At 38.9% G+C, this 12,602-nt stretch overlaps 1 protein-coding gene across 2 annotated transcripts; it reads right to left on the reverse strand.

Moving 5' to 3' along the window:
- Nucleotides 1-1,633: 1,633 nt before the first annotated feature.
- Nucleotides 1,634-6,161, reverse strand: LOC130930791 (ADP-ribosylation factor 6). 2 transcript variants are annotated; one of them, XR_009067108.1, is made up of 3 exons: nucleotides 6,001-6,161; nucleotides 2,917-5,785; nucleotides 1,634-2,720 (listed from the first exon to the last, which is right to left on the reverse strand). XR_009067108.1 is itself a non-coding variant. In XM_057858930.1 (2 exons), the coding sequence occupies exon 2, from the start codon at nucleotides 5,215-5,217 to the stop codon at nucleotides 4,690-4,692; it is 528 nt and encodes a 175-aa protein (XP_057714913.1). In that variant the 5' UTR covers nucleotides 5,218-5,785; nucleotides 6,001-6,161; the 3' UTR covers nucleotides 2,805-4,689. The 2 variants fall into 2 exon arrangements, 1 of the variants encoding a protein (XP_057714913.1); XM_057858930.1 differs by lacking the exon at nucleotides 1,634-2,720 and having other exon boundaries at nucleotides 2,805-5,785.
- Between the last annotated feature and the right edge of the window lie 6,441 nt (nucleotides 6,162-12,602).

Consider the following 12,602-nt stretch of genomic DNA (forward strand, 5'->3'; position numbering starts at 1 on the left):
TATTTATTTAATAAAAAAGTTTTCCGTTCGTCCTGTCACTGTCCACTCTATCAAGTTGTGTAGTGTCCCTTTAAAAAAGTTCCCCATGTATTAATGAGATCACTTCTGCAATAACATAACACCAGTGGCAGTAAATTCAACTGTAGTAAGCAATTTTATGTTTTAACTCCTTTAAAAATCTAAATTTTGCAGTTTTGTGAAGTACGTTCAGTGTTGTCGATCATAACGTGTCCCCTCTGCTAAAGCTATATATCAAATAAATTAATTGAATCATTACAAAAGGTTTATTTGTTAAAATTACTTATTTCTCATCAAGTATCCAAGTCACGTTGCCTATTATGCTAGGCTGAGGGCGAACTTAAAGCACACAAGTCCCCACTGTCCACTATCTAGTTGTGTTAGTGTCACTTCAAGAAAATCCCCCATTTATTAATGACATCACTTCTGCAATAACATCACACAGCTGGCAGGAAATTCAGCTGTAGTAAGCAATTTTAATTTTTACCTCCTTTAAATTTCAAGATTTACCAATTACGTTCAGCGTGGTTGATCATAACGTCTCCACTCTGTTAAAGCTATATATCAAAGAACCAAATAATTTCTAAAGGTTTATTTGTAATAGATTTCTCAGCAAGTATCCAGTCATATTATCTATTGTGCTAGGTTGAGGGCGAACTTAAGCACAGATGTCCCCTCTGTTAGTGTCCACTCTCTCAATTGGCGCTAGATTCCCTTTAAGAAAATTCCCCATTTATTAAAGGCATCACTTCTGCAGTAACACAACATCAGTGGCAGTAAATTCAACTGTTGTAAGCAAATTTGTTTTGCCACTTTTAAAAATCAAGATTTTGCAGTTTTGTGAAGCACGTTCGCTGTGGTTGCTCATAACGTGTCCACTCTGTTAACGCTATATGCAGTATTAGGGGTGTGACATTGTATCAAAAAGGTACTATAGCACAATACTTTGTAGCCCAAAAGGTTATCGATATGCTCCAATCAGAATAGTGTCTACGTTAGTTCAGTCGCTGCCTATGACGACACTAAAAACCCAATTCACTTTGACAAGATTGTACGTCGAGTGCTGTCAATGGTACTGAAACCAGGTCATTCACAACCAGTCTTTTGTGGGCATTTACAGGTTACTTCCTGTTGATTTTGAGTCAGTACCTATTCATTTGGGGACATTCTTGAGAGACTGCCTGTTCAGGAACGTAAAATCAACACTCATTGCCTGGCGTTGGCTGCCACTGATGTCCAATCCATTTGAAGTGGGAAGGATGGCAGGGAATTCTACTAGTGATAAACGCATCCCAATTCACAGCAGAAGGCTGAAAAGAGCTTGTTTTTCTGTTTATTAGCTGTTGTATTGCCATATCGTAAGATAGTTATCGTGAGCCTTGCATCGCATATTGTATCGTGAGGTACACAGATTCCCACCCCTCCTATATATATCAAAGAAATTAATCATTTCAAAAGATTTGTAAAATTATGAGTTTCTCATCAAGCATCCAAAGTCATGGCATCTATTATGCTAGCAGAGCTCGGCTAACATTAGCAGAAAATGTCCTCTCCGTTGGTGTCCACTCTGCTATGTCCAAATGCTACCCTATTTAAAAAAAAAAAAAAAAAAAAAACCTGGAGTAAATTATCATTCTTGTTTTGAATTAACATTACAGAAACAAGATTTCAAATCACTTTTTTAATAAGACATTACAATGACAAGGTCTGTACATGGATCTCCACCCAACCCTGATCAAAACAGTCGCTAAACAAGGTGTTTTCCACACTTTTGACCACATGGACCCTTGTGGAGGTTTGCTGTACTTCATGCTACAGATACAGGCTATCATATCATGTCCCAAGACCAAGTACTCCAAGTATTAGCTGAAGGACATTCTTTTAGAGAAATCACTTGACCCACTTGTCGCATTCCTCCGTCCAAACTAAAAAAATACATCCCGACAAGCATGTTCCGTTATTAGAGGCCCATTTTGTTGAATACTCTGCACATTTAGGTATTAAGACATGACACATCAGTTTACTACATAGCCCACATTGAGGGAGATGGCTGATGAAATTGTGAAATATTTCTTCTCTCCAGTCAATACAGACGGCAATGGTGATACGCTCTCATTTGCAGCAATCGATACCTTTCTCGCAAGTACTATTAACTATAGCAGGGGTGTCAAAGTAACTTGTGTTCATGTGGGCCTGACTAATTTAACTCAGTGGCTGCCATTGACGTCAATGGCACTGGAAGATGAGCATTCACAGGCAAACCTTCCAATGTAAGTGATTTGCACATCTGTTGTTGTCAATGTCAGGCAATGAGTTTACTTTTGCATCACTTCCATGCCATTTTAAGATATTTACAGGTCACTTCCAGTACATTTTGGATCAGTTCCAGTTGATTTTTAGGACATTTTTAAGTCACTTCCTCATTAACTTCTTGGCTGCCATTGACACCGCTAGACGTCAAAATACATTTTGGCTGGGATGGGCAACACTGGAAGATGAGCATTCACAGCCAGTCCTTCCAGGATAAGAGAATTGGACGTCGGTCGTTGTCAATGAGGCCATTTTATGTCACTTCCATGTCATTTTAAGATACTTATGGATCACTTCCTTGTTAACTCATTGGCTGCCATTGACAGTGCTAGACGTCCAATACATTTTCACTGGGAGAGGAGACATTAGAACAGGGGTCAGCAACCCTGGTCCTCGAGTGCCACTATCCAGCTTGTTTTCCATGTCTCCCTCCTTTGACACACCTGAATTAAATGATCAGCTCATCAGCAAGCTCTTCAGGAGCCTGATAACGATCATGATAATTTGATTCAGGTGTGTTAAAGGAGGGAGACATGGAAAACAGGCTGGATAGTGGCACTCGAGGACCAGGGTTGCCGACCCCTGCACTAGAAGATGAGCATTCAAAGCCAATCCTTCCAGTATAAGTGAACTGGACGTCTATTGTGGTCAATGGCTGGTAATGAGGACATTTTGCTTTTATTTTCATGCCATTTTAAGAGACTTATGGGTCACTTTCTGTAAATTTTGGATCATTTCCAGGTTTTCCAGCATTTTTGGGCTGCTTCCTGTTGATTTTGGAGCATTTCCAGGTTACTTCCTGTTGATTTGGTGTCACTACCTGTTGGTTTAGGGGTCCCTTCCTTGTCAACTCGTGGGCTGTCACTAGCCACGTTTACATGCTGACTTTTATTCATACCGATTCAAATCATTCCGAATGGAAATTTCACATCAGCTGTTTACATGTCACTTCATCTATTCCGATCCAGCGTTTACATGTGTCTGCCTTTATTCCGAAAGGACGTTTGACAACTGCCGTCTGACATGCGCAGATTAATCAAAACAAAGCGTCACGTTGCAAAACATGGAGATCGATCGTCAGATCAGCTGCTGTTTTAACTTTTCGAGTGGAAACAAAACTTCAGAATGATACGCCGTTCATTTAAAAAGTTGTGTGGGTGCGCTGTGCGTGTGCTTGGAAGCCATGTTGCAAGTGACGTTACTTACGTCACCAAGTGACGTCACCACGTCAGTACGGAGCATGCGCAGAAAGAACGCAACCAGACACCATTCCGCTTCCCTGTTTACATGATATAATTTTACTTCTAATCGGTTTGGGAAAAGGAATATTCCACCCCTGTGAATCGGAATGAAATTCCATTCGGTTTGGGCCTGTTCATTCCGAATGAGGTGTTTATATGGAACACATTTATTCGGTTTGAACAAATATTCCGATTGTAATTGGAATATTTGGCTCCATGTAAACGTGGCAAATAACTACGCCAGACGTCAATTCCATTTTCACAGGGCGGGGGCGAATGAACGAATGTGTACAAAATTGTCAATCATATCCTGATGATTTTTCAGGCAGTTATGGGCTGCTTCATTTTGGTTCTGGGGCATTTTGGGGTCTTGTTAATTCAGTAGCTGCCATTGACTGTGCACAACGTCCCATCCATTTTGACTGAGAGGGGCAAGTGCCATCAATGGCACTGCATTCACAGCCAGTCCTTCCAGTACAAGTGAACTGGATGTCAATTGCATTTTTGGGTCACTTCCTTGTACATTTTGGATAATTTCCTGTTGATTCTGAGGCATTTCCAGCTTACTTTCTGGGGATTTGGGCTCACTTGGTGCTGTTTCAGGCATTTTGGGGTCACTTTTTAAACTCATTGTCTACCACTGACAGTGCTAGATGTCCCATCCATTTTGAGAGGGCGAAGAGCATGCGATTTTGCGTATCTGTATGAGTGAGCCGTACATTTGACACCTCTGAACTATAGTACCGGGTCAAACTTCATCAAACATTTAAGATCCGCTTTAACAGAAAACAAGCCTAAAATTGAAAGAACCCCAACTTAAGATGTGGAGAAATTCAGCGTTATTAGAAAAATTATATAAAAGAGGAAAAACAGGCAAAGGTGGTGAACTGTAACTGAATATCCAAGAAGCAAGCCCTAAAATATGATAAAAGTCTGCTACACAGGACAAGCATATTTTTTCTTAAAAACCAGCAATCCAATTTGTTGATAAATTAGTCATGTGGTCGATGCAGTATTGAAAAATAAATGAGGCTAACAAATTTGTACTTAACCATTCTCATTGGAGCGGTTCTTTCAAACTTTATTTTAATTTTGACCTAAAACAGTCAGCACTCAATCATTAAGATTTGTAATTGGAAGTTAGCCATGTCAGGCCTTCATAGAGTCCATCGCCTGTGGTCGCGCACGAGGGTTGAACATACCAATTCCTATCTCGGATCCGCGTCAATCCTAGCTTCTCTTGGATTTCATGCGGTTTCATGGCGTCGGGAAGGTCTTGCTTGTTGGCGAATATTAAGATGATGGCATCCCTCATCTCCCTGTCGTTGATGATGCGGTGGAGTTCCTGCCGCGCCTCGTCGATACGATCCCTGTCGGCGCAATCCACCACGAAAATCAGCCCCTGGGTGCCTGTGTAGTAGTGTCGCCACAGGGGGCGAATCTTATCCTGACCTCCGACATCCCACACGTTGAACTTGACATTTTTGTAGGTGACAGTTTCCACATTAAAGCCCACCGTTGGAATCGTAGTAACCGACTGTCCCAGTTTCAGTTTATACAGGATTGTTGTCTTCCCGGCGGCGTCCAGTCCGAGCATTAATATTCTCATCTCCTTGTTCCCAAATATCTTGGAAAGCATCTTCCCCATTTTCAACTCTGTTGCATAAATACCTTGCTGGTAAAGAGAAAATCTTATTTTTGCTTTTTTTTTTTTTTTTTTTTTTTTTTTAAAGAGCTTTGGTTCAATTACAGGTCTATTGGTGAAGGCATGACTCCCAACGACGGTAGAAACACACTCTCATATTGAGTCATAGGGCGAGAACTTGGACGTGTACATTCAAAGTAGCGCTGTGTGTGAGCGGGGCCTGTTCACACCATGCCTCGATACTCTACAAACTTGACAGCAGCTGTTGCGCAATGGGCATTCCTCTGCACGAATCAGTCAAAATGAATATTTCCACAACGGGCTGAGGCGTACAAAAGGGGATTTTGTATGACTAAACGCTGCGGTGAAATCCCACTGGCGACGTGCGGCGCTCCTCCTGTCCGGCTGCGACCCGGCTCTCTTGTCAGCACTACCGGTAAGAAAAGCAGCTTTCTGCGGCTAACGTTATTCCAAGCAAAGCTCACCGCCAGTTAACTTCACCTTCCCGGTGGCGGGGGTCCTCGACATGCACGTCCTAGCACTCAACTGGCGAAACTCCACGTCTCACCCCCTGGAAAAGAGATTAAAGAGGAGTGTCAGGCAACCTAAATTAGCCCATGTCCGCTAATGACGGCTAGAAAGCTAACTAGCCTAGCCGGGGGAGCAAGCTAACAGTTAGCGGGAACAAACCAGCCGTATCCTGTTCCAAAATAAGCGCCGCGTTACAACACTATTAGCATCAAATGACTCAAGGTACAACAATTAACCGCCTTAAAAAACACTTACCTCTCTTCTGCCCGCTACTTTAGAGTAATTTCCAAGTAGTGGCCTTTCTCCTTTAAGCCGAACTGGTCGCGGCGTTGATACACCGGAAAGGTGTGGAGCTGCTTTCGTTGCCACTTCCTGCCGTTCACTTCACACACTCGCGCAGCTCTCAAAACCGGTGCCTTCATCAACAACAACAACAACAACAAAATAATAATGTACATTAAGAAATTTGCAGTAAAAGTCATCAAAGCAAACATTCTTAAAAAGAACGGCGTTTCTTACTCAGTCCTATTAAAAAGAGAGAAAAAAAATCTAACATCTAAGAACAAAATATCTCAAGACATCAAAGATTGTTATTGCTCATTTTTTCAGTTTGATGGACGGTTCTAGAACAAAACATTAGAGGAAACTTCAATGTTCCATTCGTTTATTACTATGTGGTTACTCTAAATGAAAAAAAAAAAATGAAAAAAAGAAAGAAAGTTATATTACCACCTCGTGGTGAAGAGATGTACCTACATGGATGATGACTCAAATCAAATTTAGTGATTTTTATTCATTTATTTATTCATTTTGGGCTGTCAAACGATTAAATTTTTTAATCGAGTTAATTACAGCTTAAAAGTTAATTAACTGTAATTAATCGCAATTCAAACCATCTATAAAATATGCCATATTTTTCTGTAAATTATTGTTGGAATGGAAAGATAAGACACAAGACGGATATATACATTCAACATACCGTACTTAAGTACTGTATTTGTTTATTATAACAATAAATCAACAAGATGGCATTAACATTATTAACATTCTGTTAAAGCTATCCATGGATAGAAAGACTTGTAGCTCTTAAAAGATAAATGTTAGTACAAGTTATAGAAATTTTATATTAAAACTCCTCTTAATGTTTTCGTTTTAATAGAATTTGTATAATTTTCAACCAAGCCATTGTTGATGTCAATAATTACACAATTCTAATGTGTGCTGAAACCCATAAAATCAGTTGCACCCAAGAGCCAGCAGAGGGTGACAAAACTCCAAAAACACAAGTAACAAGTGGACATGACACTGTGCTGTCATTTTAATCTGTTTGAGCGGGGCATGTGCGTTAATTGCGTCAAATATTTTAATGTGATTAATTTAAAAAATTAATTACCGCCCGTTAACGCGATGATTTTGACAGCCCTAATTTATTTATTTTTGCGGCCACTTACCGTTTTTTCTGTCCCCAAATATATTGATGTAGCGATAGCGTACCGCACGTAACACGTCCCCTTTGCTCATTAATATTCATAACGTTAGCAACTGTTGCTAGGGGGTTCAAACTTGCGTTTGTCCCTCATGCTAGATCAACGGTTCTTAACCTGGGTCGATCGAACCCCAGGGGTTCAGTGAGTAAGTCTAAGGGGTTCGGCAAAGGTAAACGAAACGCATAGCCCTATTTTTGTATGCTGATTAAGTCTAGGCATAGACTTAAAAAAATCTATTGACCTGACACTTTGTCATTCTTTGTGTCACACCTTATCAGAGGGGGCCAAGCTTCATTTAGTAATAGCTGAAGACAGCACGCGCTCATGTCGGATTTAAGCTTGGATTTACTTATGACTGGATTTAACTACGAAAGCTGAACCGCATACAAACAGGAAGGATTGTCTCAGGAATGATTTGTTCGAGGATTCAAGGTAAATATATATTTTTCGTACCATGCATGCGTGATTGAAGCATTTATGCGCAGGAATGTTCTTCTTTGTTTACACATGGAGGCGGCTAATTTTCGTAACTGACTAGCCTCATAGTGGGCAATATTTGCGCGAAATAAATGCTACCTGCACTGTTCTGTTTCTTTGCTTTTAACCATGAATCAAGACTGTTTTACGTCCATATCTATGAAGAACTCAGGGATATAAGCATTTATTCACAAGAATTTTCGCCAGAAAAGCTCCTTTTACGCCAAGCGGCTGCTAGCCTCATTCGCTAACAGTATGTATAATGATAATAATAAGTTGTGATTCTATATAGAATTGATCACTTATCTATTTTCTTATTATTTATGATTGATTCTGCATGTTTTCCTCAAGTATTAAGTTTCTGATGTTAAATTGAGTGATTTATTAGCTGGTGAAAACTTGCTGTAAATACAAAAAAAAAATTAAGTTGCTATTTTGGTCAAAAACTTATATGATATGTTAAATATTGCAATTGATCCTGAAAATATATGTGATTATCTCTGCATTTGGTGATTTTTGTGCAGCTAGTGTAAAATCTGAGACTTTTATAGCCATTTTAAGTTGTGTTATATAGAAATATTGCACTTGGCATGGGGGAATACAACAGAACAATGGACATCTTGGTCAAAAGTTTTTGACCTGTTTATAAAACATGCTGTAAAAATGAAAAGAATTTTGAACGGGGGTTTGCTAAATTATTAGCTTGCTAGCTTAGAAATATCGGTTCTGAATTTGAAAAAAAAATCTCTACTATCTAATTAACTATCGAACTAACTATCTCAAAGTTTCCCAGGTATTTCTGCTTTACTTTTGCATTACTGCCCTCGACTTCCATTTTACTCTTTCTCTATCCAAAGCAACAGTGGAGCTGGAGTGGCATTACTCATCAAAATCCCTCAAAAAAGACAATTTGGAAATGCTGCATCCATCTAACATCATCACGACATGGGAAAACAACATGAAGAAATGGCTAAGAGTCACCACAACCTATATAGTTTTGTATTTTATTGATTTAATGCCAGTGGATGGAAATGCTACCAGGGATCTGAAAAGCTCCGAAGCATCCAGTTGAATGTGTCGTAATACATGAATATGGGAATTTTGTGTTCATGAAGGCGATGTGGAACGAAGCCAGTAACACCACAAAGCAATAACAGGTCCAAATATGTTCAATTTGACTACAATTCTGTGTTGCGTCACAGCTGAGATATCATTAGCTTTGCATTAGCTCCAACGATAAAGAAATGGAAAACACTCATCTACTACAAGTCATACACAGACTTTTATCCCTTATTGCATAAACGCAAGTGTTACACGTTTTTTGTTCGTTTATTAACAGGAGTAAACTTTGTATAGGCAAGGGAAGACAACGATGTACCTCACAACAACACTTACGTTGACGTACATATATCGAGACTACGTGCATTCTACCTTGATGATGGAAGGCTCGATTTATGCTTCGCCTTCGTTGATATTTTTCTTATATTTTTTAAATTGTGATTTATTGACCTGTTTTGCACATGCACCAATTGTTTTAAATAAAACAAGAAATTGAATCATGTTGTCCAAAAGTTTTATTGCGATCAATATTGCAATAAAAAAGAATGACATACTATTTGTGTTTGTATGTACATGTGCGATGGGCTCATAATACATTACCATAACTATAACCTAACTAGATGACAATTATACTATTTCCTTGTCTATCTTGTCAGCCCTTCTGCATTCGGCAACTGTAATATTGTTTGTAATTTCGCCTCATTTTGGTCACTCAAGTGGTCGTCGTATCAATCTACACCCCATGTTGTTACAGGCTGCACAGATTGTTAAAATTTTGTCTGCGAACGATTAACAAAGTGACCAGAACAGACATGCAATCTTTCAGGTGGATCCTTTAGGGTTAAAACTGCGAGCCAAATCCTCAATCTGCTGCTAGTTTCGATTTAAAGCGTATGGCGAGGTAGATCCACACTGGCGCTTTGAAGCTGGACGCTGTTCAAAACATTCCATTTCCAAGCATATAATGTAACAAGGTACCCCCAGAGGTTCACACAATCAAGCACAGCACAGAGAGTTCCTGAGTCTCATCTACGTCGTGCTGAATCCATTTTAGGAGATTGTGTAGGTGCCTCTGGTTTGATTTTGCAGTTTAAAACCTTGTCTTCTTCAACTGCAATTCATGGTGTTCTGTCTAAACTGGAAGTCCGTAGCAGAAAACTTTAAAGATGGCACCGACAATTTTCGCTCAGGAAACTTTAAAAAAAAACAAACAAAAAAACTTTTTTTTAATCATATATTATTTGTACGAATCGCCAATCTATCGCTATGCGCTACTATTCTATCGCTAAATTCTGTTTCATGTTTAGTAATGTCTTCCATGTTCCCACTTCTGTTGTCATCCCCATGACAACGATGCACTGATTGACTGAGAGCGCGAGCATGGTTGCACTGATTGGGTGAGAGAACCTGCATGCTGCGAGCTAGAGCGGACGGACCGCAGCAGTGTGAAACATGACTCGCACCCGCCACTTTGCAATCTGTTTGTTTACATACAATGACGCCTCCAGAAATTTTTCATAGGGGTGGCCAGATATTGGACCACTTAAAATCTTGGGGTGGCACACCAAAATTAAAAGTCATAATTTCAGGTTTTCATTATATTATTGCAGTAAAAAGGTCAGGGGAAAACTATCAGAAAGACTGAAGGACACAGCTACTGATATACAGGGTGTCCATAAAGTCTCTTTACCATTTCGAAAATTTATTAAAAATGCAATTGATTAGATATTTTATTCAGATTTGTTCTATTGTATTCAGTGTTTATTTAAGTTTTTTTTATTACACTGCATTTGTGTGTTTTTCTTCATCGAGACATCAATTTCTGCAAATGTTTACCTTGACCTTTTAACTGAATATGTGGCACCACAACTGAATGACATTCAACCAACCATCATTTTCCAGCAAGATGGTGCACCACCACGTTGGGGGCGGCGTGTTCTTGGGTTCCTCAAATAAACATTTCCAGACCGATGGATTGGAAGGGATGGGCCAATTCCTTGGCCGCCACGTTCACCAGATATCACTCCCCTGGACTTCTTTCTATGGGGCTATGTTAAAGATATCGTGTATCGAACAAAGATAAGGGACATTACTGACCTCAAGCGAAGGATTACTGATGCCATTGCCACAATTGATGAGGCTATGCTACAGCGAACATGGCAAGAAATCGAGTACTGTCTTGATGTGCTTCGTGCAACTAATGGTGCCCATGTAGAAGTGTATTAAAAGAGGTAAAAAATAAAAAAAAAACTTCAACGCTGAATACAATATAACAAATCTGAATAAAATATCTAATCAATTGCTTTTTTAATAATTTTTTTAAATGGTAAAGAGACATTATAGACACCCTGTACTTTGGTGTAATGTGTAATATTTGATGTTTATCAGTGATTTAATGTGCATAGTCCATAACTGTCCAGCCAACATTTTGAGTTCCACAACAATTCTGTTTTATTGTGTTATGTATATATTAGGCATAAGGTGTACATTTAACAAAACAAAATAAATGAAATGCATAACCGATGCTACAACAATCTAACGATATACTGGCCAGTGGGGTGGCCAACAAATTTATAGGGGGGGCCATGGCCTTCCCTGGCCACTCACGAGTGGCGCCACTGTTTACATAACACCAGTGGAAGACCGAATCTAACAAAATATCATGCTCAATGTTGACCAAGAGAAGAAAAGTGGACAACAAAAATCGCCGTTTCAATGAGGGATGGACTGACAAATATGCTTCCATTTTACCAACTGCAAATACCAAACCTACAGTATATGTGCTTTATATGCTTAAAGACAATTGCGCTGTTAAATGTGAAATGCCATTATGTTAAAGAGCAAGTTTCCTCCTAAATCAGAATTGACAACAAAAATCAAACAAATCTCACTCCCAGATTCATCATCCACAAGACGCACTGAAGTACTGGCTGATGATGTGAATAAACAGCTTTGTGACCCCATTTTATCTCATTGAGCAGTGTTTCACAGTCAAAGTTACTGTCAATAATTATTTTTTTGCATCTTAATGACAGAGCTTGTCATTTATGTTCTGTACATGTAAACATGTACTGTACTACTTGCGCATGTTTTCTTCTATGTCCAGTAGTGTTTTACAGTTACAAAATATATTGTCAATAGTTATTGTTTGCACCTTAATGAAAAATCTAGTCAATTATTTAGTGTACATGTGTTAACATTGTACTTGCATGTTTTTTTTTTTAATTTTTAAATTAAGTCAACAAAATATTTTGTTAATGTATTTTTATTTAATCCAAATGTGCATTGTATTTTTGTTTGGTCAAAAGAAAACCACCTTTACCACCTTTGACCTGCCTTGTACTTGACTGACATTAATAAACGGACCCATGCTTATATGAAAAAAAACACAATGGTGGACCTTCAAGATTTGTATTTGAGGACCGCTGATCTAAGTGGTGACAAAGTTATAATAATGTGGTGTTCTTAGTAAACTTACCAACAACTCCACCACTGCTCGACGGCTTGCTGGGCTGATGCGTGGCAGCCGATGGCGACCATGATTCTTGCTTTTTCATGGTTTTCGTGTAGACAGTTGTCACTCAAACATGTCTGACCAATATTCGAAACGTGACATTTGTGTCAAAATGATTCAATTAAAAAAGGGGTGTTTAAAACTTTTTTCACCCCCCCCCCCAAAAAAATCATTTCAAATCGAAAATATATATACAAAAAAAATCATACCTGTCAAAGTACAACTTTGATTATATTTAGCAAAGGTGATTCGAGGTGCAATCAGAGAAAAATATTTCTATTGATATTGGAATTGATTCAAAACAAACCAGAATACACAAC

Source organism: Corythoichthys intestinalis, chromosome 15 (assembly GCF_030265065.1).
Source record: "Corythoichthys intestinalis isolate RoL2023-P3 chromosome 15, ASM3026506v1, whole genome shotgun sequence".
In the NCBI taxonomy this organism is placed as follows: Eukaryota; Metazoa; Chordata; class Actinopteri; order Syngnathiformes; family Syngnathidae; genus Corythoichthys; species Corythoichthys intestinalis.